Raw genomic sequence first — 27,843 nt, 5'->3', positions numbered from 1 at the left:
TGATGCTTTATATTAGAGGTATTTTCTTTTACTTTGCACCTCTTCGAATAAGATTTAAGAGATAAATTGATCGTTAGTTGTAGTTTGTAGAGTTTTATGACAAAGTTATTAAGATTTTACATTTAAAAACCACTTTTTTATACTTCTTGCTAAAACTAATCTATAAATTAATAGGCAAGCATGTTTCTTTAAAATCTTTTTTCTCAGTTTGTGTACATCGTAGGGGAAATCTACGCATATTGTTAGAAATATATTTTCCTGTTCCAGAATCCCTTTATAAATTAAAATAGAGTCATAAATAAGCAGAAAAAATAATTTTTTTTTTTTAAATTACACGGGCCTTATGGGTTGCCATGTTGGTGACAAAATAACAACAAAGTATAAACAGAAAATCAAAACAAATGAAAAAAAATCCAATCACACGTTTTATTTACAGGATGGGGTGAAAATAGAGAAGTCTGTACAATAAATATTTTTGGTTGAGTTTTCGACCATTGGACGACCTCTAGTTAATATTATTGTACTAATCACATAACTTACACAGGAGGCATTGTTTGATCATAAGCAGGTAAATGAAAGAGAAACATGATTTGTCAATCTTTATTAACACAAAATTTCTAAAATTAAGTCTACAACTTTGGTACAAATAGCATTTACTTAAAACTGCAATCATCAGAGTCACATAAAGATTTGAAACAATTATATTCTTAAGTTGTGTATACAAAATATGCCTAAGCAGTTAAAAACCGAGACACTTTCAGTAATATTTAATACACGAAAAAGACAAGTGATAACCGCTCAAGCAGAGGGAAATAACCGACGATTATGGATGCTGCTTCTCCTATCTATTATATTAGACAATATTAAAATAACACCTAGGTGTAAAACTGTAAACACATGAACACCGCCCAGTAAATTAACGAATCGGGAGGAACAACTAGCTTAGATAACGTCGCTTAGCACCAGGATACTCATTCTCCCGAGTAACGGTGTCAGGGTCTGTCAAACATACACCAGGAATACAAGGAGACACATGGCTGGACTTGATATTCACATTCATTAAAAAAAAATCTATACAAATTAAATATCGAACAAAACACATTTAGTGTATAATGTACAACGATTTAGATTCATACAAAAACTAAAAGTATCCGACGAGATATTAAAATACTTAGTATATTTAATGGCATTTAAATAGACAAATTTACGATTTTTGCTACAGCTGTAAGTCCGTTTCGATAAGACTAGTACTTAGTGTTACGCTTAGAGCTAGAGGTCTACAACACCGAAAGCTATAGAAAACTGGACTATATCATCTCAAAATATATAATATTCTATCGAAGGAAGTTAAATGCCTTTGTGTAAGATAACGAAGTAGGTAACATGACAAACTGAGACTGTTATGTACAAAAGAAACCCATCATGCACAGAGGCTGCTATAGTTGGCAAACAAAGCTTCCGTCTTCGGCAAATAAAACGTTTTCAAGCTATATCGGCAGATGGAAACCGACGACAGACACGAAAACTAATCTACAAATTGTTTTCGATGATTTCGAAGACTCAAAATTCCAATATTTATATATCGTAATTATTTCTCATAATCCTAACGCTTATATCGATAGTTAATGATTAATATATTACAAGTTGCAAAACTAGGTATACTTAACAATTATTGAAGAAAAGCCTAACTAAAATGTAATATACATCGATGGATTCGGGGGCATCGAGACGCGACTAGACGACACATCGCGTAGAGACATAAATACGATCATGACAAATCCATTTATATCACTTAATAGTATAATGACATATAAAATACAAACTCAAGTAAACTCCAAGACCTAATGGTTTAGTATCTACACTCCTAAAGTCTACGTCTAGCGCTGGATAAAGAAACGTTTCAGTCAAGTTGTTTCAGTCAATTTTATTTTCTGTGTACCTTCTAACGGACAACTTAACGAAAAATCCTACTTCTCTTATCCGGCGGGACTGAAGCGACAACTCGTCTTAAACATTACTGTATCCAACATTTGTGCCCTCACAACAAACTCAACAACGTAGAAATGAGCGCGAAATGAAGCGGGAAGAAATCAATACTTAATTAATATACACACAACGAAAGAAATATCACAATGTTACATGCTTTTATAATGTTTTGAGCTTAGTATCGTGACGGCAGACCGATGAGGGACAATCGACGATACTGTGAAAGTTTGGACACTACAGGAAATGTGCTGGATCGTTGAAGGAAGACAAATTATCAGCTTTTCAAAAACGGCGTCGCTTTTAGTTTTTTGAAACTAATTCTAAAACTTAAACATTAAAAGATAAAAACTAATCTAGTTTTAAAATTTGACTCAGTATAAGTGCTGTGAGAAAAGATTGATTTACAACGAGACAAAACCATAAGTAAAAGAAGGAAACTTGATATCTTATGACTGTCGAGCTCTGACTATTGAATCCTCCCAACAATTTCCCGCTACTCAGTACAAAGTGTGCCCAAACGTTGACTGCCGCTGCCGCTCTACGCCTCGGACTGGCACTAGAGGTTACACTGCCACAGTATCGTAGGTTGTGAGCCCTCCGTTTTGGAGTTGTTGGAGCCCTGCTTCGTTTCTGAAAGAACAACAAAGAACCATTAAATCTGTATCTTTGCTATCTCACTCATCAGAAGTCATCAGTTCTTGGAACAAAGAAGGATACAAAGAAATTACTAATGATAGAGTAGTAATAATAGTAAACCAATTTGGTTGTTTGGATTTGGTTAGGCCTATGTATAAAACATAATTAATGCATATAGACTCACTTTTGTTATTTAGTTTTAACATGTTATGGCCACAACCAGGATAAAACAGCAATACTTTAGAAGCTAAAGACAGACAGTTTCTTCACAGTTACATACCTTAGTAAAATTGTAATCATAGGATATTAATATAATAATCTTATTTTCAAACGGGGATCATGTTATTAAACAACTATATCATAATTGTATGTGAACTATGATGTTTTTATGAGTGTGTCCACGATAACCGTTATTTGTCATATACAAACTTTAAGCTAAAAAAAATTCATGTAGAAATTCATTTCATTTTTGATAGTTAAATTGTTTTGTTTTGCTGAAATTTTAAATGTTTTATTACTAACCTTGAAAAAATCCTAATTTGTCTATTTAATGATTCTCTTAAACACATAGTCTTGGCTGGTGATCTAAATGTTGATATCCTCAAAACCCATGACCCCGAAACTGTTGAATTGATTAATCTCCTTAGATCATTTGATATTTATTGTGTTCATGAAACCCCAACCAGATTTAAAGCTTGCCTTGATGTTGTAGCCTCAAACATTACATCTGACCATGTTGAGGTTAGGTTACTTAACCAAGATATATTGTCGGACCATGCGGGTGTATGGACCACATTTACCCTGGATTCCTTTACTTTTGACGAAAGTAGAGATAGGCCCAGTCTAAAAAAAAGAGAAGTAGAAAAAAAGCGCATCTTATCTCATGAGAAAATTAATGACTATAAGCAAATGCTATTATCTGCAAACTGGATGGGTATCTACACTAATGATGTAAATATATCTGTTAATGTGTTTTTAAATATACTGTCTATGTACCTGAATTTAAGTTGTCCAAAAATGTCTGTAAATAGTAGTTTTAAGGGTAAAAAGGGTTCACTGGTAAAATGGTTTACGCCTGATCTAGAAAATATGCGTAAATTACTCCTTGCACTGTACGACAAATGGAAAAGCACATGTGACCCAGATGACAAATTAATGTTTAGCAAATTTAAGGCACAATATAGGCAAGAAATTATAAATGCAAAAATAGAAGCAAATGGTAGGTTTATAAGTAAATCGACAAATCAATGTAAAGCTGCTTGGCTGGTTGCTAAAAAGGAAGGTAACTTGGTATCAACAAAGAAACAGATTATACCAATTTCACCTGAACAAATGAATAACTTTTTTGTTAATGCTTCCAATGTTCTAGGTAATGACCAATCTGTAACTAATACTGATTATAAAGAGTTTTTAAATAATAACATAAATCTAGATTGTAGTAGGCCTAGTATTAACTTTAAGGTCAATTTGGTTGATGTAAATACTGTTATGTGTGTTGTAAATAAAATGAGTAACTCTAAATCTGAAGATGTTTACGGAATGTCAAACTTTTTAATTAAGAATATAATTCATGTAATTGTAATACCACTAACTTTTATTGTTAACTTAGTTCTTAGCACAGGCATATTCCCTGAATGCTTAAAAGTGACAAAAGTTACACCCATCTTCAAAAAAGGTGATGTAAACAAACCTGAAAACTACAGGCCAATTGCAATCGTTCCTATTATAAGCAAGGTTATAGAACACTGTATTGTAAACCAGCTCAATGATTATTTTGTAAGTAATAGTTTGTTTTATCCTTTTCAGTTTGGCTTTAGGCCTAAACACTCGACAATAGATGCTGTTGAAAAAGTAGTTGAATATGTTTTAAATGGCTTTGAACAAAAACTCACTGTGGGGTCATTGCTTATTGATTTAAGTAAAGCTTTTGACTCTGTATCACACACAATCTTATGTGACAAGCTAAAGTCTTATGGAGTAGCTGATAAGGAATTGAGGTTAATTCAAACATATCTCCAAAGCAGAAAACAGATGGTTAGCTTTAATAATATGAATTCCGAATACCTAGATGTTACAGTAGGGGTACCACAAGGCTCTGTCCTTGGTCCTTTTTTGTTTTTAGTTTTTGTTAACGATTTTAGCTCTAATGTCTCTACTTTTTCTGTGTTGTATGCTGATGACACCACCCTGGTACAATCTGATATAGATTTGGTGGGTGTTCAGAACAAACTTGACATAGCCTTGATGGAGTCAAAATCATGGTTCTCTGCAAATATGTTGGCTGTGAATGAAGGTAAAACAGAGCGCTTAATTTTTACACTAAGGAACCATTGTGATTTAGATTTAGATAATGACTTGTTCAAGCCTGTAAAACTGCTGGGTATTACTCTGGACAGTAAACTCTGTTGGGACGAACATGTACACAACTTGTGCAAAAAACTTGCTCGTGTTACCTGTCTTTTAAGAAAACTTAAAACTTGTGTTAATTCTGATGTTCTTTTTATGGTTTATTTTGGTTTGTTTCATACCCATCTTATTTATGGTATAAGACTATGGGGCAATTCACCATCAGCAAAACAAGTGTTTGTTTGGCAAAAAAAAGCAATTAGGGTTATCTGTGGCCTAAATGAAAATGATTCATGCAGAACAGTCTTTCCTGAACTTAGCATATTTACTCAACCTAGTCTGTTTATTTACTATAATCTTATATTTGTTAAAAACAACACCCATATCTTTCAAAAAACCTCTACTATTCATTCTCACAACACCAGACAAAAAGAGGACATTGTTAGACCTAGTATTAGACTTGATAAGTATTATAAGAGCCATAGTTACCATCAAATTTTAATTTATAATAAACTGCCAACCAATGTTAAAATGTTACCACCTAAGAAATTTATCCATGTTATTAGCAAGTGGCTTAAAGTTAAGGCATTTTATACCACTGAAGAGTACCTGAGCTGTGACCCTCAAGACATTATCTATTGATTTTATATACTTTTGACGACACCTATTGTATACTGCTTATTTAATGGTGAATAAATTCTTGATTCTTGATTCTTGATTCTTGAAAATCTTAAAACACATTTACTTGTCAATATACATCAACAACAACTTAAATGGAAAATAAAATAGCAATGAATCTCCAAAAAAAAAAAATTTGTTTATAAAGTAAAATTGCTAACTCTGCAAGTGCTCCTTCTACTTATTATTGCCTCATATGATGAAACTTTTGCTTGAACTTTGCAAAATCCAGATTCCATTGTGCCTCAATTGAAAACTACACTTAGAGGTCCATTCTACACAGGTATAAAGTCGTTACATTTTCAAGCATTTCTTACTAAAGTGTAATGGTTTATCAACGACAGACTAAGTATAGTCTATGAAAACAATCTTACTCCTCTGGCTAGAAACGCTAGAGTTTAGTAACGTCTCTGAAACGTCCATGAAGAAGAGAAGGCCCCTAAATGGGGAACTGCCACAAAAAAAAGTAATAGTTAAATGGGATGATGGGATGGATGATCGGATGATAGGTGAGTTCTAATTCTACGGGGAGAAACTTACGGTTTCCTGTTGAGAAAACATGAAACAAACAAGTGCGAGTTACACAAGACGTCACGACAACAACAATCACAGGCAATCAAAACAATCAACTGAGAAATACTGATAAATGAACTACTACTGACATATATACAGTAACCTAGGGATAATCGTAAAACAGGTTATTTTAAATGTCGGAATGTTATTTCAAAGAGCTAAAAAGTACAGCCCAAATCAAATCTTGATTATGGAAACAAGTATGTTGACAGAATTATGTTTTAATTTTCAAATTATCTTGTTAAACACAAATTAATATTGCAATGTTGAGTGTTATTACGAAAATTGGATTATGTTGGTTTTGCTGCCATTACCTTTGGATTTTTAAAAGGAAAAGTAAATCAATTTTTTTGTGGTTTTAATAAAATAGACTGCGCAGACGCTAAGTGCTGGACGCGTGAGGCACAGATCCGCGCCCCTACCTGGCTTGTATTTCATTGCTTCAGTGTGAGCTCAACATTAATTGGGTAGGTTATCACTTTTGCACGTAGGACAGTTCCCGCCATTTCATTGCGTGTTCACTGTGTCCCGATCAACAAAGGTATAAACCAAAAACACTGTATACTGATGAGAATGGAAAATTGGAATGTATGGCAATAATTAAAACATTCTGTATCTGTAGTAATTTAATTTATTTATTGGGATTGCCTAGTAAACTGTTAATATCAGAATAATATAATATAATTTAATAATATTTTACTAATCTTTTTCTGCTTTACAGTTAAATTATTAGACGTTGATTACTCGTTGGAGTCTAATGCCGACTGGTGCACAATCTAAATGTCTAATATTTTATGCAATATTAATGTAGGTAGTAGTGTGATGTAACTTTTATGCTTTATTTAGACATCTCTACCAGACAATTGAGGTTTTGTATCTTGATCCGATGTTGAAGCGCTATGCTTTAATATACACATAGTCATCAATGCCTAATGTTTGAACCGTCAAGATGAAAAAGGTTAGTAACATACATTTTTATCAGTTTTTATATCAATCATAATCTTTTATTATTTTCATTAACTTGGTATTCTGCAAAAAAATATATTTATACTACATTCCAATTAATGTTTTGGGAATACTAAAAAAGTATATGGAAAAACTGTAAAAATGTAACTAGTTGTAAAGTAAAAGTATTATTTTTTATTTTACATGTTTATTTTAGCATCTATAAATTGGAGTTGCGGTTTTTATTTCCCGAGAAGGTAATGGCAGCGTTAGGGGTGAGTGAGAGAGAGAGAGAGAGAGAGCGACACTGACCTCTCAATCAGTTTCCTCATCTCTTCTGTGGTCATGTCCTTGGAGTTGGCCCTCACACTGACTGTAAAACGGCAAAAACACATGTAAACTGGCCTCACATTCACGGGTGCCAACAGAAAAAAACATAAACAGACACTGTGACCAACAGAGGGGCAAACAACCTGGGGTGATCAACATCGGAGAACTGTTCAACCCTTCGAGTCTTTCTGTTTGGACCCACCATGTTCAATTTATGGGATACGATTCATATACGATTGTTCTTAATCAACGGTGAACCCCTTAGGCTTGGAAAACGGGTTAGAAAAGTAACAGTTATGCAAGCTTTCAGGGAAAGTCTAGGTAACTTAAGAAGGTTAAACAGAGGAATCCATACATAATAAACATCCCAGTTTGTGACTTAATTAAATAGAAGAATAAGATTGACATTCCTTTGAAGTATTATTTTTATTGCTGGGATAAAATATTAATGAATACTGAATAGACATGTTTCTGTTACACAATCACACATTAAAATTTACATTTCATCCTGAACACTTTTTCAAGTGAGAAGACAAATTAAGATTCCTTTCTCTAAAAACTTGTTTTTAAATTAGAATAAAATATAATTATCTATCTATATATTAATAGGCAAGCATGTTTCTTTAAAACCTTTTTTCTCAGCTCGTGTGCATCGCAGGGAAAATCTACGCATACTGTTGGAAAGATATTTTCCTGTAGATGTGCAGAATGCTTTTAAAAATTAAAATAGGCTAACAAATAAGAACAAAAAATGAATTTGAAAACTTCAAAAAATTAACATGGACCATATGGGTTGCCATGATGGTGACGAAATAACAACAAAATGTAAACAAAAAATCAAAACAAATGGAAGAAATTCCAATCACATGTTTTATTTACAGTGTGGGGAGAAAATAGAGAAGTATGTACATTAATTATTTTTGGTCGAGTTTCGACCACAGGACGACCACTAGTATGGATAAATACACTAAAAAATTATTATCTGCATTCTTAATTTTCTCAGAAAGCTTTTGCTGACCTGAATTCCTATTAAAAGTATTTCCCAAAAAGGTTGGACATCTCTAACATCAAATAGTAACACCAAAGTAAGAATTGAAACTGGAGGGTGTAGTTGTTTACTACACAAATCAATCTAGTACCCACTTAGAGGATTTTAAAACTAAACTGGGTTTATTTGGTAAAAGATTACCATTTCCTGCGAGACAATACAAAAGATAGCCATCAAGAATCGCTTAACAAAAAGGCAGTGGCAAGGGTCCAGTCATTCCAAAATGTTTGCGCTTTTCGTCCAAAAACACACTTGAGCTAACTTCTCCTCAGGTTTGAAACAGTTCTCCTTTTTTAGTGCAGTATTATATCCAGTGACAAAGTGCTTAAAGGGTTTATTCAGTGCAAAAGTGTGTAACTATACTGTAACCAATGTGCAAGGAACATGTTACATACTGTTATTACCAGTTCTAACATTTTTTGATAAAAGCCCCTAACTAAGTTATTAAACATCTTAATTGATAGTTTACTGTATCCAGAATTTGTTGACAGATCTTTTTAGTGTAGATTTAAAAGGATTTTGGGTTAAGTAAGGTAAACATGAATATTTTTTTACTGTGGTAAAAATTACATTCACTGTTCTTTATTCTATTGATGTCGGTGATAAGCTGCAGTTTTGTTCAAGAAATCTTTAAAATTTCATAAATTGTAATAAAAAAAAGTTGTTGCTATAGTTAAATTTAACATGTAAAATAAAAATACTGATGTAAGTGTAACTTAAGTAGTATGATTTTGCTATGCACATCTTTAGTATTTCATTTCATGACAAATGACCCCTGAATTGTCAGAATTGAGCACTAAATCATTTAGTTACGTGTGTTACTGCTGAGATTAATCTGCTTTTGTTTTTATAGTGACTACAACTTTATTAAAAAAATTAACATAGACTATCTTTAGGTTGAAACTCCAAGCGGCTTTACCTAGTGAAAATTTACAGAAATTATGTTCACCTCATGCAAAGTTTACATTTCCTTAACCTCCTGACAAACCCATTAGGATGTTCCCATCAGGGATGTAGAAAAGCAGCTTGAAGTTTCAACCGGAAGAGTTTAAAGTTGTAGTTAAACTACGATATCCTTCTAACAGCAATACAGTTGACATAAATCTTTGTTTTCAGTGTCCAAAGATTTATAATTAGATATTTCTAGGATTACTCAAGATTAAGAAATAATTTACTCTTTTAACAATTAAATAACAAACAAATTTCCTCAAATATTTTAATCAGATCACCACCAAGGTTTTTAAATGGTAACCTCTGATGAACACGGTGTCGGAAACTAAATGAAAATAAAGGAAGGATGCATACCTGGTCATACAATAACACCTGAGAATCTGGGACCCCTCTGCATTCCTACATACAAACATAGCATCCACTACAGTAAATACACAGAACAAACAACAAGAGTGCAAAGCTACTGTGGCCAATGAAATCAAATTAGAAAGCTTTGAACGCTTTGTGCTGAAAAAGTTCTAAACACGTTGGAATAGTACAAAGTAAATAGTTAATTGTATGAATGAAATTGTACTTTGATGTTCAAAACAACAAAAAGACTACAGACAAAACAGCGAAAAAGAATAATTACTATCAAAGAGAGACTAAAATTAAAATTTTTTATGATTCAAAATTATTGTAAATCAGCCGTAGCAAAATTAAACCATTCCAGCTCTGATAGGAATGACACAAGGCTGTAAAATCAAAACAAACGTTTTATGTCTCAGACAAACCTGAAAGAAATTAAAAGTAAAAACTCAGTTTAGTATTCACCTTGCCGTATGTGAAACCATTGACTATGGATACTAAAGTAGACATCTCATCTATAAGGACCAGCTGTAATTAGATTTTTCACACAAAAAGAAAATAGTTATTGAGCCTCTTTTAAATAGTGCTACTGCTATTGAGGTGTTATTTTCTCTTTTGGTTCCTCATAAGAAGAAGTATGAAGATTTTATAGTTTACAATAGATTCGGTTTTGCATGGTTAAAAATTGGTCTAAAAAGCTAAGTACAACAGAACATAGAACTAAAACCATACAAATCAATTGAGTACCACATTTGGATAGTAAACAATCAGATAATTGAGTTTATGCGAAATTTGGAGATCTTAAAGAAAATACTTGGAGCACCAAGGAAAAATGCACGCCTTTGCCAATTACAATCGCGGACGTTGATGATAATGTTTTGCAAACTCAGGAGACAACAATAATGTCTACAAGACCGCAAAAAACGTTAACAATTTTACCCCAATCATGTAAGAGGATAATGTTTAATAATGTTTCCGTGATTGCGGGAGCATTGATGTTGTCCAATTTTTAAGCAGGGATCTTTCACGATAAACATGAAAATAACATTATTTATAAACTCAACATACTGCAATGGTGAACTGAGTTTAGATGTAAGATTACAATAACAAACTTTTAAATCAACAGTTAATATTTTAGGTTAGTAAAATTTGCCAGCATGCCACAAATGTGAAAAATAATCCAGGTTTCTAATCTACATAATCAAAACTGAAACTACTTCATACAATTCTACTGTGCATCAGTTCCATGCGAATGTAAATTTTCACATCACAGTCTATTTCAGTTATATTAAAAACCTTTCTGTAATCATAAAAAAAGTTAGTACTGTGGTTTTTTCTACCATGACAAGTCATGTAAATTAGTATTTCAGATGTGAGTAGGCCTACTATCATAGACAAAATATGTTTTAATCTCTTAGTTTGAATAGTTGTATTAGTTGTGATTAGATACCAAAATGCTAAGGTATAACTTGACAACTACATAAGATACCGGTACATTTAAAATATTAACAACAAGTCTTGATTATCACATTTCCTCACCCAAGAGAAATATATGTCATACTCATAAAAAATATTTTTGATGGTAGAATTTGAATTTTATTTAATAGTCTAACTCTAAAGCATTCCATTCAAACAGCATATACTTTTTAAATAAAAAAAATCAAGATGCATAATGCAAAATCATATTTTGGACAGCTTTTAAGCTCATATTTTAGTTTTAGATTCCATTTTAATCGTGTTTTGTAAACAAATATCATGTGCGGATGTATATACGAGTATAGTATAAATTAACAAAAAATACTCAACTATAAAAACTGTCCAAAATAATAAGTGTAATCAATCTACTTAAGGATCATCTAAACAGGATTTTGAGGAGGAAATTATTGGAATTTAAACTTAATAAAGTAATTCCTTATTGTTGTTAAATGCACTAAAACCAGAACATTGTTAATAATTTTACAATGTAGTTAGTGATGAGGTCATAAATGCCTACCATTTTGTTAAGTTAAAAATTATAATTGAAAACTACAATATACTGTGACATGCATACATCTTTTTGGGGTTCCGTTCAAAATAAATGTTACAAATATAATTATATTCTTAAAATGTCTTGGCGTTACCAAATCGTCTTAATAATTAGTACTTAATAATTTTCTCATCAAGTATCTTTGTGCTATATAAATATAGCACAAAGGTACTTGATGAGAAAAATTTCCATTTTTTAAAATCAGGGAGTCAAATTAAAAAAAGGTGAATTAAACTTGTATTCAAGTTAAAACACCCTAGAAGAGGACTAAAGAGACTATGTTTCATGGTACATTGCTAAAGTCCTAAGAAATTTAGGATGATCAGTTACACCAGCGATTCTATCCCCCAAAATTTACTAAAACTCTTTCACAAGGAAAAATTCAGCCAGAAACCCATGAGCAAAGGGATCAAACTGTATAACATTTTTATAGTGAAACAAAATTTCTAGGTCTGAATCTGTTCATTACACCTCAAAACATCTAGACATAACTCGTTAGTAGCCAATGGACAGTCCATATCCCTTTACTGGTTTTAACGATTTACACACTCAAACCCAAGGCTGATGATTCTGCCGGGATGTAGGGAGGAGGATGGAGAGGAACTAACCTCCGTAGTTGCGGCTGACGAGTTGATCACGATCACATTCGGCCTCTGAGATCTCGTTACTCTCCTTAGAGTCGTTAGCAGAGTTGTTGGGATCGTGGTTGCGAGGTGGTGGTGGAGGGGGTTCAGGGCTGCTGGAAAGCGGTAAGTTGCGAGCGGAACCTGGTTACAGCAAAAACAAAATATTTGACTTACACTAAACAAAATATTTGAGTTTTTTTCTTTTTTATAGCCCTAGCTGAATCAAAGATTGTATGGTTAAAATGAATAAATACTGACAGCAAAAGTTTAATTCCCGAAAATGGTCAATGGTTCTAAGGTTATCTTGAGTCTCTAGAGCATGCTTATCATTAAACAAATATTTTTAAGAGGCATTTTTTAAACTTGCTTTGGCATGTCCACATATAAGGCATGGAGAACTTATCAACAGTCTCAGAATGAACGGAATTTACATGCTACACCTTCAATTCACATATTAAGGTCTGATTCTGATACTAGCACTGCAGGGAAAGAAATACATTTTGGCCTTCAAGATCTGTTGTCTCCTTTATTCTTGGCTCTAGGGACTCTTATAGCACGCGCTTATCCCCAGTTTCTTATAAATGCATAAATATAGGCTTTGATTAGGTGATTGGATCCTATGCTGGGCATATACTAATTTCTAACTGATATCTGACAAAGTAAAGCATTCTTCTAAGTCACAGTCAGTCAATATAAGTTAAATATGAAGAAGTGCTTGTTTATTCCGCTCATAAACAAAACTTTAAATTCTCAAACAAATTTGTTGTGTATACAAATAATCCATCAAACATTTAATATTTGGAAAAGGAAAATTGGTTACATATCCATACAGATTATAAGGTCTACAAAATAATTACTTTAACTTAGACTTTAGCAATTTTGCAGTTGATGTTTTAACATTGTACTCACCTACACTCCGCCTACCCACAGAGTTGCGGCTGCCGTAATGGTCGTAAGGAGCTCCGTAAGGCGAGTACTGGCTGCCGTAAGGATCCTCCTCGGGATTACAGTTGGCAGGGTCGTCATACTCAGGAGAGAAGGTAGAGTTGGGACCTCCAACGCGGGAGTACCTACCATTAGCTCTCGGCTGTACAAACATCGGGGTAAAGTTGGAATCAATAGGTGTAACAATGTGTGAATAAGAATGTTAAACGTACAACTAACGATACTTCACTTGAAGTTGTTTACTAATATTTCAAGCTTCAACAATCCTAATCACACAACTAATTGACACGATCAGACTTATAAGTAACAACATTATTAGATGCAATCCTTGGAAATACAAATATGCGTTAGAGTAAATCAAAATTCAAATATGTGATATCTGATCAGTCTTAATATCTTAGGTGTGTATTCTTAAATATTTTGACCATTTAAGAGAAACAGTCAGGTTAGTGACTTTTATATTTTAAAACATTATAAAGTGTTTTTCAACTCATTGTATTCTTACAGTTTTATTTTACCTGCCTAATTGATTTTCACAATTATCTAGCCTTTATAAAAGATTAAAGAAAACTGTACTAAAAAATAGGCGGAGGAAGTAAAAATAAAAATAAAATTGTAAAACTAAACGAGGAATCTATATCTGTATTCAAAATATATAGGTTGTTTATAACATATGCGAGTAGTTATGGTATTAATTCGCCTGGAAATTAAGTTGCCAGTCTGATCCAGAAAAAAATTGTAGCAACTTGATAGTTAATTTTATATTTGTATGTAGTTCAGTTAACGGAAAGTGTAAATTAAGTCGCTACTGTAGGCATTGGTTTAAATGCTTAAAACTAATTAAGCGTTTTTGAAACTAGACCCAGCTAAACCTAATCGTTAACTAAGCTACACAACCTACCCCATTCTATTCTATATTCACCTAAAAATGCAACTCAGAGTCTCTCTGTATTTGTAAAATATACTTAATTAAGTAATTCAAGCCATTAATTACCATAGACTGGGAGCCACTGCGGTGGTGTACGTGGCCGTTAGCTGGGACTCCGTTAGGCCCGAGCGTACCAGAGTGTCCGTTCTGGTGAGGAAATGTCTGGAACTGCACGGCCTTGCTCGGGTCCATCTCTTCCCGGAAACCCAGCAGATGGAACGTAGCGTATGGGCAGATCTCATCCTCCATACCTCGAGAAACAGTTTCAGTTAGTGTTATCAACATAACAATGTTGTAGAATGTTATAGAATGCCAATGGATAAAGTATGACTTCATAAGGATTTAATTTATATTTAAAAAAAGAAGTATGTTTTTGGTCTATTTATGTGTTAGAAACAGTTGATTCATCATTATAATAATCACCATTATCTCATTGAGATTTATTGTTTTATTTATATATCTAACTTGGATTAATTAACTTTTCTTAAGTGTAAGGAAAAAAAGGGCAACGTGGAATATTCTGATATTTTACCAAAAAATATTTTCTTACAAATATTGTCCATAAAAATATGTTTCTGAAAATATTCCTTAAGCAGCTTAGTATTGTTGTTACCAAAATCAAAATAAAATAAACTCATATTTACGGTTTTTTGTTTATTTTTTGTTTGTTTATTGTATGAGTATTGTTATGGAATGATATGTGTTAAAGGATCTTAACATAACTGAACCCATACTCTTGTCCTATACTGGGACGTTTGAATCTATTAAAAATGTTACTGATCAACAGAACATGTTTTTAACTAAAAGATCCATACACAATATAAAATAATTTAAATTGAACTATTCATTCAATGTTAATGTTAAAGCTGAAATTCAAATACAGTAGCTTAATACGTCATACTATTTTGATAATCAGTGACAAAACATATCACCTTAGGTATATATTACACATTAGGTAAATATGACAGCAAACAACAATCATGCAATGTAGATTCGTGCATATTAGCAACAACAATAAGAAATCATGCACATGTTAAAATCTGAAATCCTAACTTACCACAATATTTTGTCGGTGGATGACCATAATGGCGTGATATATACTTAGATATATGGTTTGAATAAATAAGTTTTATTTATGATCTTTGAATAAGAGCAAACCATGCTTCTATCTTGATTCTTAAGTTAAAATGGCTTGAATCCAGAAGTTGCATGCATTACAGGCCCCAAGTTTGCATGTGACGAGACATGAGCCCAAGAGAAAACGGCATAACTCTCCTCATATAAATGATAGAATATTTAAAACATTTCTATCATTGGGTTTCTCAGTTTCTAGAGATGAAGAACTGAGTAAAACCAATTTTAAATGTTGAGTAGTGAGCTGGTCTAGTGGTAGAATGCGGTGCTTTGGTCTAACCCCTGGTCTTTTAGGCCTAGCCTGAAGGAAAGTAAATGAAAAACTGTTCTGGGCTAGAACCTAGTGTTGTTGGATGTAAAAATGGAAGAACAAAATAAAAAGACTTTATAATTTGGTTGTATATTGTTCATGCAAACTATGCCATGCCTTTACTTGTTGGTACAGTAATGCCCTTGATAAAAGCTTACCTCGCTAATCACAAAATTGTTCATATGCTCACAAAACCCACACAAAAGTTAGTAGAACAAATGCAAGGTTAATTTTACATGTACGTGTAAAGCTTCCAATGTTGTTAGTTGACAGGGCTTGAAGAAACTATGTTTGCTACAGGTAGAGTGGTTACGGGTTCATCTTTGAATTAATTATTTTGAAATTTGACAAAATATTTCTGTTTGTATACTTGTATTGCAACTGTTTAGCATTGATATTTCTAGTGTTGAGGTCAACTAACTTAGAGAGTCAATATTACAAGTATAAATATAGCTAAGTTCCATTTTTATTTGGTGCATTTTTGTGGGATTGAATGTTGACTTTGCCGCTTCTTAACAGCCAATAATAATTAACAGTCAGGTAATTAACAGCCAGCAAACATTAAATCCTGAATTTATTATTTATGTTTTGGCACTAATATGCTGTGCATTTAATGTTACGGAGACAACGTAATGAAAAAGTAAAAAATAAAGTTGTTACATAGTAGCTCTTGTCACAAAATACAAAGTTTAAAGTTAGGTTATTGTTCATCATATTTCTTTATCAGACAAAAATGCCAACTTACGCTACAAAAATCCTCCATCAATTAGCTCCAAACTACCCTCCCACTGATATTTTCATGCTTTGTGAATGGTAAAAAGGAATTAGGTTGCAGAGTGGAGAGAGGTCGCTTTACAATCCAAAGTTGGATCCTATTCAATCCTTGGAAGGATCAACTCTAGACCCCGTTATTAATTGTTGTTTGACTATCAATTAACCTGATACTTTCTAGCAACAAGTCAAAGTTAGATTGTAACAAGACCAGAGTATGAACTATTCCCATATAAAAAATGTATAAAAGGCCACATGGTGTGAAATCACAAAAATAACAAAAGTTTTTTGAAAAACAATGTTCATACTCTCTTGAATGGAAGAGGATAGTGTAAAAATATTTCTTTTCAGTATGAGGAATAAACCTTACAAAATAGATTGCACCTTTAAAAATAATTTAGGAAACTAAAAAAAATAATATTACGTCCATTCCAATTGCCAGATGAAAACCGTAACCACTCGTAAACCTTAGAGTGTAGGTAGGCTATGGTATTACCTGCATGGTGGTACATGGTTTCATCGGACCCAGGGCACGGGGGGAGCCGTCCCCTGGGGCCGTGAACTCGTAACTCTTCGTACATGTGACGGCGAGGGTCCCACGTCGTGTGTCCTCGGTAAGAGCCTCCGTGACCTGAGTAACAAGCTTACCACATTCAACACCAGTCAGCGGAACAATCACAGGAATGTGTGGAAATGCAAACCAAATAAATAAATAGTTATAAACATAAGGCCTCCGCAGGGATGTAAATAAGGATGTAACACAAATAGCAAAAAGGCCTCTAGGCTTTAGGAATTTTATCGAGGATAGCAGAGCTACCTTGGATGGGAAAAAGTCCAAACTGGCACAAGAAACACACAACTTTACAAAGATAATATTCTCTTGCTTCAACTAATATTTTCTTTGGTTAAACATGTTGTAAGTTACAGTGAAATATTCTATTTTTTTCAGTGTAAAGTTGTACATTTCTTGTGCAAATTTAAAATCCATCCTATTAAGGTTAAGTCTGCTATCCTCACTAAAATTCCTAAATAAATAGTTATAAACACAGAGCCTAGCATTATCTTGATTTCGAAACAAAATATTCAGGAACTAAATACTGATGGCACTTGTGTATATTTCAATTTAGAGCATCCGTTAAAGGTAGGGGTACTGATGACTTTGAAAACTCATTTTAATCAATATATTTATTCATTTTAATCAATAAATATATTTATTATTATTATTATTATTTTGTATACCGGTACCCTAATTCTAAATAATCACTATGAATTGTAAAGAATTTTGCCGTGAATCAATATTAGTGTTAGAGGAAATCTATTAACCATAAAACTCAAATATAATTTTTTTCACATTATTGTTTTTAATTCAACACAAGTAACATTTATTTAACAAAACAGAATTACAACTTAAATTTTTTATGAGTTGAAATGATTCCTGGATTCATCCGCTGTGGGTTATGGCTAAATAATATTTAAAAAAAACTAAGGGTGGAATTAAGGTAAACAGGTGCAAAAACAGCACAGATACCGAGCTAGGTGAATCTATTTAATTAAAAAAGGAAGGAATAAATAGTAAATAGTAATCGTTTAAGGATTTGTTGGTATAAAATAACTAAGAAAACCTATTATAGGTAATTAAAATTAACTAAATTTAACTAAAATTATGATAGGGATGGAAAATTATATTTAAGTTTTACAAAAAGATAAAAAATTACAATTTTACTTTCATTACAACTAAACAATAGACCAAAAATAACATTGAGTCATTGAAAATCTAATGGAAAAAATGTTCTTTTAAGTAAATCAAAATGATTTTAAAAATTAGTTAATTTTGTTCTTCAAAGTTATAACTACTTAAAAATTCAAACAAAAATAAATAAATTCCGTTGGTTTGGTAAAAAAAAAAATTCTAAATATAATTGAATATTTAACTTGCAAACAAAGAAATGTTTTGATTCTACTTATAAAGTAAGAAGTAAAGGGATCAAGATGAACAAAAGGGTAAATTTAATAAAACGATGATAATCGTGCTTCAAGACCAATTGGAGGGGGGCAAAGCAACACTAATTGCAGCCTTAGACCTTGAAGTCGCTTACTTATAGCTGTACCTCGCTTGATTCTATCACACGTGTTGTAGTTGGACCCAGGGACGGGAGGAAGTTTGCGGTTAGGCGGAGCGATGTATCCGAGCTCGTCTCGTAGGTCGGGCCGTCTCTTGTCAATGGTGTTGCCTCCGACCATGGACTGGTTGTAGACGATGTCGTCTGCAAAGTGAATAGACATGCAGCTACTGTACAAGTATGATGTTCAAACAAATTACCTATGAAATGAAATGAAATGAAATGAAATGAAATGAAATATGCTTTATTGTCTTTTGAATTTGTACAAATCATCGACAATGTCAAGATACAGCTAAAATTATAGCATAGTCAGGTAATTAATTAATAAAATACTTATAGCTAACTTAACAAAGGGAGACATATTATAATACATATTCTAAATGAATAATTACAACTGAAGAATCTTATTCTTAAAAAAATCTTCCAAACTATAAAATGGGTTATTGGTCAGCCAACAATAAAATTTACTTTTGAAATCCTTTATATTGTGTAATTTAATTATGGATTCAAGAAAGTTGTACACTTTAAGTGACAAAACTATGTGACTATTTAGAGTTTTACTTAAACGATGGAATTCTATTGTGGTGTGGTTCTTATTTCTGGTATTATGATCATGAGTATGGTTTCTAAATTTTAAAAGATGTTGATTTTCCAAGATATAAACTATTAAGTCATAAATATAAACGTTAATAATAGTAGGGATTTGAAGATTTCTAAAAAGTGGTTTGCTGTGGTCTCTTGAGCCTTTATTAGAGATAACTCTAACCGCTTTCTTTTGCCAAACAAGAATTTCCTCTACCCTAGCACAATTGCCCCAAAAAATTAGCCCATACCTGAAAATGGATTGAAAATATGAAAAATATGCTGTTCGGACATAATTTAATGGAATGCATTTTTTCAGACGACCTAGTAAAAATATTACACGAGAAAGTCTGGTATTTAAATAGTCTATATGAGAATCCCAAGTTAGCTGACTATCTACATATATTCCCAAAAACTTTGCTGAAAAAACTTTACTACCCTTATCACTGTTCTCAAAAAACTCTCTTGAATTATAATTTAAGGAAAATAACAATTTTTGTGATTTTTCTTTGTTAAGCAAAAGTCCATTACTATGAAACCAATTTTGTGCATTATTTAATGTTTCATCAGCCAATTTTTCAAGTTCTTTATAGTTTTTACTAGTAGCCTAGATAAAAAGGTAGAGTCATCTGCGTACAGAATGGTTTTACAATCAACAGAAGAGGGTAGATCATTTATATAGATTAAGAAAAGAAGGGGACCAAGGACTGAACCCTGTGGCACTCCCCACTTGACTGACACTTCATCTGACCATCTTCCTTTTATACAAACTGCTTGTTTCCGATTTTGCAAGTAGCTTCTTAAAAAAGATAATGGAGGGCCATCAAATCCATAGTACTGTAATTTAGAAATGAGAATATTACTGTCAACAGAGTCAAAAGCTTTACTGAGGTCACAGAAGGTGGCCTGAGCATAAGTTTTATTTTCAAAAGAGAGATGAACTTGCCTGACTAGATCGTCCAATGCATTGATAGTGGATTTTCCCTTTCTAAAACCGTATTGGTTGTTGTTCAAGATGTTGTTTTTTTCAAAATAATTTCTGATTTGATCGTAAATAAGTATTTCTATTAGTTTTCCCAACACAGGTATAATTGAAACTGGTCTGTAGCTCTGAGGTTGGTCTTTAGGACCTTTTTTGTAAATAGGACAGACTCGAGAGACTTTGAGCAAGTCAGGAAAAACCCCTTCTGATAAAAGGTTATTTATGCATATTGCCAAGGGGTTAGCCAAACAGTCAATAATAACTTTTAACAGATTGTTTGACATATTGTACACATCCACACTAGCTGATCTTTTCATCCTTTTAGTGGCACTAAGAATATCACTAGGTGTGATGGCTGACCAACAAAATTTATTACAACTATCAATTTCATATTTTTTCAAAAAATCATTACAAGAAGTGATTATACCTGGAATTTTAATAATTTGTTTGATCTTGTCTACACTGTCAACAAAAAACCTATTGAAAGTATTTGGCTCAATTTGCAAATCAGCTGTGTTTTTTATTTCACAGTTATTCTTTATTACCTCCCATGCGGCTTTACATCTGTTATTACTTTCTTCTATGTATTTAGCATTGTTTTCTAGCTTTGCTTCATTTAAAGAGTTTTTATATTGACATTTCAGTTTTAAATATTTATACCTTAGTTCAGTATTGTTCACATTTCCAGTATCTTTAAGCAAACTATACAGACACAATAGTCTTTCTTTCATTTGACCCAACTCTTTAGTATACCATCCCTTGTTCAGTTTGTTCAAATACTTAGGTTTGAATAGTTTACCTTTATTTTTATTCGGGACCATAAAATAATTAATATTGTTGATTAGTATATTAAATAAACATTGGAACTGCATATTAGCACTACTACTCTCAGACTTGGACATTAAAGATAGCCAATCATAAGTAGACAATTTTAGAGACAGATGTACATGACTTTTAATAGGTAGATAAAACTGAATGGGATCTTTTGAGACTAAATGAGATGTATTATCTATAACTAATGGTTCATTCTGCATATTAATAATAATTCCATCATGGTCCGAAAAAGGAAATTTGAACAAACTTAAAAAAGAGAGCCTAGCAGATTTTTGGTTTACAAACACATTATCTAGACAGTTTGTGCCTCTAGTTGGTGAATTATTTAAATGATAAAAGTTGTACTGTTTAAATAGATTTAACAAGTTTTTTACATTTCTTTTGCTTTTAGTAACATCAAAATTGTGGTTGAAATCACCACCGATGACAATATTATAGTTGTTCCACTGAGTTATAAAAGGTAAAAAAACATCCAAAATCCTTAAAAACTCCAAAGGTCTACCATTAGGCGAATGATACAAAGAAACAAATATAGTTTTTAAAGAATCTATAAATACGGATGAAACCTCAAAATCCAATTCCTGACAGAATTGGCTTACATCACACAATCTTGAGTTAAATTTAGTATGTACAAATATACAAGTATTCCCTCTTATATGTTTGATTCTATTGTAGGAGCTGGCACAATGAAAATTATAAGGAAAAGCTAATTTTATTTCGTCTTCCTTCAACCAGTGTTCAGAGAGACAAATAACATAAATATTTGTGTTAATTAAAAAACTCTCCAAAGCTGAAACCTTGTCTTTTAAACCTTGGACATTTAAATATAAAATATTCAGACTATCATTTCGCCTTGATGAAGGTGTACCATTATGAGCAAGGACCTTGGATGTGTTAAATACAAGGACTATTTACAGGACTAGTTACAGAGAGAGATACAGGAACACTTTTAGCACTTTCACTTGTACTCTGCTTTAGCGCCTCACAAAACGTGAGGTCGCCGGGCACTACACTTATAACTTCTCCATTCTGTGGTTCCTCCATTGAAGTTAGTGTTGGATGGCCAGACAGAGCCGCAGTGTCGTCCGTCGGTTCCAGGGCAGGAGATGGCAGGAGGGCTGTCATAGGTGGTGTGACAGTGTGGCAGTTTTCTTCCGTTGCATCAGACAAGTTCATTGTTTCTTTCTCTTGATTTAGTTGATGCCCATGGATAAAAGTCTTTATTTGGTTGTTAAATTCATTGTGTGATAAACCATTTCTCAACTTTCTCAATGATTTTTGGAAGTACGACACAATGGTGACTTTTGCTCCTGTTTCGTTTTGAAAAGTTGTAAGGTTATTTAAGAAATCAGCCAAGGATATATTGTCTCTAACACAACCAACTGGCGAACAAATCAGATGTGTTAGGTTCTGTTCCTTAAAATGTGTTGTCAATTCCTTAAAAGCAGCATAATAGTCCTTTATATTTGGTTTTCCATTATAGTTGTCTTTTGTAATTAGGCTGTACACGGTAGCACCCGGTTTCTGGTGTTGAGCTGCCAGATGACTTGAGACACGGTGATGAGGTTCAGGTTTCCCAAAGTGATTTTTGAAAATCACTGCCACCCCTGCTGTCATGTGTCGAGGGTGATTAAAGTCTGCCGATATGCTATGTGCAAACCCAACTGATTCATGATGCCGGTATTGTGCTATAATATCAAACATTGGTTTTTCTGTCAGTATCATTTTACATTGGTTTTGTGAATTACATTTTTGGTTTGTATTACATGAAGTTTGTACTTGTTGATTGCTGTATTGTTGAGGATCATTTGAAGGTGGCTGACAAGATCTGTTTTGGTTCAAAGACCACTGGGAGAGAGTTTTAATGACTACACGGGCCAGTTTAGCTCTGCCTCTATTGTTTATGTGGAGACCATGTGTCGTAAAATCTGCCCTAGTCAAAAAATTGAGATTAATTAAGAAAGTATTTTCTAATTTTGCTACTAGTTCTATTATGTATTTATTGACTAAATTTAACTGGATGTTTTCAATGCTGTTTGGATGTCTGTCATATCTTACAGGAATCGTTGTGATGAAAACTGGTCTGGTTTTATTGACAGACACCAATTTCTCCTCCAACCCTGTGAAAATGTTAGAATAATTATTATTTAGGCTGTCATTACTGCCCCCTATAACTATTAGTGGTGTGTTCAAAGTTTTTTCTATTGAGGATGATTTGATGACATCAATCAGAGTGGTATTAGGTCTTACATACCCAAACACATCTATTTTCCCATAGCTTATATTATTTATTGTGGACGCCAACATTTTCCCTTGGCTGTCTGAACACAATGTAGCTCTTATGTTATCCTCTTGTTTCTTTTGCTTTGACATATGGAGTTCAAGTGTATTATTTTTGGATTTATTTTTAGCAGTGAAGTTTTTATGCTGTGCCGATGATTTGGGCTTTGTTTTATGAGCCACATTCCTGATCTTGAAGTTTTTTAAAGCGAGTTTAGATTGCGATTGAGATTGCCATTCCTTGTCCGATTGATCTGTCCTTGTCTCATTGATTCTTTCATCATCATCAGACTCACTTAGTAAATTAAAACGATTTTGCACATGCAGGTGTTCATTTGCCTGGGGTCTATTTTTCGTTTGACCTTTCCTACCTCTATGGAATGTCCATTCCGTATTAGTTGAAGTGTAACATAAGACCATATGTAACATAAGAGAGGATTTTTTATAGCAGAGAACTTTGTAGGAGGTTTTTGTTCCAGTGAGGAGTTTTTAAGAGTAAAAATGAGAGATTATACAATAGTTTTTGATTTTTAAAACGATGTGTGTCCACAATTGGCCAATTGGGTATTTCTTTGATAAACAAACAAGCTAATTAAAGCACTAAAACTATATTCTGTTTACTTCTAATGAATATAAACAAGTATTGTTCGGTTAAAATATCACATCATGGTATGAAATGTTTTCTGCAATCCAACGAGAAATAAAAGTAGGCAAATATATTCTTTGTCATGAGCAAAAATAAAAATTAATGCTTTTCTTTGTCGATGGGAAAATAAAACTAAATCCAAAATTTACAGTGAACTGTTTTGGGTGAAGGTTGGGTATCCATAACTTTATATCCAAAAAACAACACAAATAAATTATTCCTCCAATATTTACTTTTGAATTAAGAAATGTTAATAGTTTGCTAAAACAAACATAGGCTACAAGTACTTCAAAAAATAAAGTATGCTTTCAAATAGCCAGTTGATTAACTATTCAACTTGTTCCTGGAATGATTTTTTTCATTGGAGTTTTTACAAACTGTTAATGTATATTTTAATATACACAGAAAAAAAACACACAAAAAGTAAAAAAATATATAGTTTTAATTTGTTTTAATTGTAAGAAAATTAGATTCATTACAATAAGATCATTTATTGAAATAAAAGGAAAGAGTTTCCTAATGAAAAACTGTACCTAGGCTAATTGGTTATAAACACAGAACCCAGCCTAACCCCAACACAACATAAAACTATGAGATGAAAGATGAGTCATTACATATGTCACCTCGCAGCCTGGTTTGTTCAGGGCCACGAGAGCGACGAGCAAACGCGACGCAAACAACGATGATTCCGACCAGCAGCACGACGATTGTCGCCCCAACAGGGACCACAATGTTCAAGTCCACCCATCCGGGGATCCATGGGAAGAACTGGTGAACCGTGGGTATCCCGCCTCTCATTGGAGGAGCAATCGTCCCTGGAACAAAGGTGGATAACAAGAGTTAGCTTACCTTTAATGTGGTCGCCTTTGCCTCGCAAAAAGCACATGACGATGATCGCCACAATAATGACGAGCATGGCTGACACGACGGGAACGACGAGGTTGAGGTTTGCAAGGATTACCCTCATCGGAGAATCGGGGCTGAGTCCGCTCCCGACGTCCGGGAGTTCCCTGGCCGGGGCGATGGTACCTGAAACACCCCCCAAGGTTAGACAAGGTTAGTGGGGTGAGTCAGGTACCAGCCCCACCCTCTACCCGCAACTGTACGATATGCCAAAGGTTGTAAGACTTTTTTACCAAGCTCTCCCCCGAGTTGTGTTTTACATTAATTTAGGCTGGCCTAGAGGTTGCAGCATTATCACTTGGATTAATTCTATTGGTTGTTGACAGGATTTAAACTTGGAACCTCGGGGGCCGAAGTCCCATGCATTACCACTAGACCAGTTCAATCTGTTGACTACGTAAAAGACTACAGTCTCATAATCTAATCTTAAAAATTCCCAGTGAAAGCAAACCAAGACTGATACACACACTAAAATCAGAGTCAACTCTCAAGTCAGAGTCACTCAAGTTTCTACAATTTGTTTAATTGGCTGATTTAATACTTCTTAGGTATCCCATTCCTACAGTAAAGCCTTAATCAGTTGATCAACAAAAATAAACTTAAATTGGGCCTCTAACTGAGTGCATTGACGACTGATTTCTGTAAAACGGGGGATCATTTTAACCAAGCCTAGTTGAAAGTTTAACCCAATTAAAACCATAGAGGTTCCTTTACACCACATCATTTTAAAAACAAACCACAAAGGAGGAAATATAATTTTGACTGAAGCATAATTTAAAGGGTCATTCATTTATGTTCTGTTTAAATAAACATTGACAACAGCATAGTTATGTAGATGGGAAGTCAACTGTGGTTTTCACATGTCCATGATTCTTATGTAACTCTGGAATGTACTACTAAAAAATTTGAATTTTGCTATCTCATTCACTGTACCTCCTGTGATGGTAAGCGTGGCAAACTCGTATTCCGCCACAGCGAACCCTGCGTTGTTGTGTGCCGTGACTCGCAAATGGTACCACTGGGCCGGGTCAAGGTCCAGCACCACAAAGTTACCTCCGGGCTTCACATTGTTGGATACCTGGTTCCACTCAGTTTGTGCCCTATAGAAAGGTTCATTGGTCAATTAAATACTAAGAAAATGAAATCAAAAATACTTGAAGATTTTGGAAGTGATACTAGTTTAGTAGGAGGACCAACAGTTTTGAAGGTTCATTTCCAAGGACATAGCTGGTGGCTGAGCAATGTTGCCTGTTTTACAGGTAGTAGAAGTTTGCCGATTTTATTCTGATAAAAGTCAGTGGCTATTTTTGTTTAAGAACTGGACTGAGCTGACCATTATTCATTCATTTGGAATTCATTTGGATTTTAATAATACTGGTAAAAGAAAAATATTGATCTTCTTCGGTAACAAAACTACAAAGCATTTCACTCCATACTACTCTCTTCCTTCACTCACAATCAGCTTTAAAATATGCAAAATTGTTTCACTGTCAATAAATGAGAAATAACACTATAATTGGAAGTACTTTTTTGTTTGTCTATAACTTACTTCTTCTTATGTTCCACCACAAAGTACAGCATGGGACAGCCACCGTCAGACCAAGCGCTGAGGTGAAGCGTGATAGAGTTTGTGGACACTTCAATGAAGCGACTCGCTTCAGGAATGATCGGCTTTGATCCCTTCGTCCTTGTATTCAGCACATCTGACTCATCTCCTGTTCCAATGCTGAAATTCAAGTTTGTTAGTTACAGTAACAGCACAAATACGAACATGTCATCCAACATGATGATTTCATTACCAATTATGTAATGTTTTGATTGCAGAATTGTGTTTCCCGGTGCAAACTGGTTTAATAAAAATTGTCTGATGTTCTAGGTTCCTTCTTACTTGAGCACATAGGATCATATCCATATCACTTAATTTTGTGAAACTATTGTTTTACTAATAGGTGATTAGAAAAGTTCATGATTATTTTAAGAGAAAACTTTAACTTACCAACAACAAACTTTTAAACAAGACCAATAAATTAGTTTCAGGATTTACCATGGATGGTTAAAAAATATAATTAGAGCCTACATACTGTATATAACGTTCCTAAAAACTAAACTTTAGTAATAAGTAAAAAAAAAATTGTTTTATATTTTTTAAACTGCTGAAAAACATTGAATTTTAAATGTAGAGTACATCTTCTCGTGATCAACACTATAGTTATAAAAAATACCAAACGTTTTTAAACTTCAGTTAACTGAATTGAATACTCAACATTTCATAGAACCCCACCTGTTATAAGCAGTGACGGAGATCTGGTAGCGAGATCCACACCACAGGTTCTCCAAGGTGTATTTCTGAGCTGTGGCAGGCACCTGAGCTGTCTCCCAATCACCAAACTCTGGCTTGTACTTGACTGTGTATCCATGAATAGGCTCAATGTCAGCTGGGTGAGGCTTCAGCTTCATGGTGATGGAGTTTGTCGTCGTGGCCGTCAGTGTGACTTGGGGCATGTGAGGAGGTGCTGCAAATTTAAAACAGTGTGGGTAAAAATAATGTTAACTAACTAATTCTCTACTTTTTGTAAATTAACAAAATTGAATAATAAAAATAAACTCTGAGTTACTTAAACTGATCTTGTTACTGGTCAAAATGTTGACATCCATGTAACTTATGCCAAATTAAGACTTGATGTATTTCAACTTTGACCATGGATAAGGTATCCCAATATCCCATCCCTATGACAATGCTGTAGTTAGTCTTAGAATAAAAGTGTATGTAGTTGAATTTTATTTCTGACAAAGTTAGCTGCTGCAATTTACTGATTAGTCTTATACAAAAACTTTTCAACAAAGATAGATTGAAGAGGGAGATGGTAGCATCATCCAGGACCACATGAACTATCACAGTGAGGAAAGTTAAGACG

General features: G+C 33.5%; 1 protein-coding gene across 50 annotated transcripts in view; it reads right to left on the bottom strand.

Moving 5' to 3' along the window:
- Positions 1–586: 586 nt before the first annotated feature.
- LOC128985612 (cell adhesion molecule Dscam2) overlaps positions 587–27,843 on the bottom strand; it is a 188,129-nt gene continuing 160,872 nt past the window's right edge. For 47 of the 50 annotated variants that reach the window (XM_054405293.1, XM_054405303.1, XM_054405304.1 and 44 more), the window contains exons 30-40: positions 27,210–27,441; positions 26,478–26,654; positions 25,862–26,028; positions 24,640–24,840; positions 18,690–18,845; positions 17,078–17,212; positions 14,433–14,617; positions 13,403–13,580; positions 12,476–12,634; positions 7,477–7,537; positions 587–2,616 (exon numbers count right to left, since the gene is read on the bottom strand). In XM_054405293.1, the coding sequence (XP_054261268.1) occupies positions 2,550–2,616; positions 7,477–7,537; positions 12,476–12,634; positions 13,403–13,580; positions 14,433–14,617; positions 17,078–17,212; positions 18,690–18,845; positions 24,640–24,840; positions 25,862–26,028; positions 26,478–26,654; positions 27,210–27,441 (1,718 nt within the window). In that variant the 3' untranslated portion in view covers positions 587–2,549. Of the gene's footprint in view, positions 2,617–7,476; positions 7,538–9,847; positions 9,893–12,475; positions 12,635–13,402; positions 13,581–14,432; positions 14,618–17,077; positions 17,213–18,689; positions 18,846–24,639; positions 24,841–24,874; positions 25,055–25,861; positions 26,029–26,477; positions 26,655–27,209; positions 27,442–27,843 lie in introns of all 50 variants that reach the window. The other 3 variants (XM_054405289.1, XM_054405306.1, XR_008490050.1) reach the window with 2 other exon arrangements.

This window comes from Macrosteles quadrilineatus, unplaced genomic scaffold (assembly GCF_028750875.1).
Source record: "Macrosteles quadrilineatus isolate MER2022 unplaced genomic scaffold, UCM_ALF_1.0 Scaffold_2__2_contigs__length_208266976, whole genome shotgun sequence".
In the NCBI taxonomy this organism is placed as follows: domain Eukaryota; kingdom Metazoa; phylum Arthropoda; class Insecta; order Hemiptera; family Cicadellidae; genus Macrosteles; species Macrosteles quadrilineatus.
The sequence above is the reverse complement of the archived record's forward strand: the minus strand, read 5'-3'. Positions and strand labels throughout refer to the sequence as shown.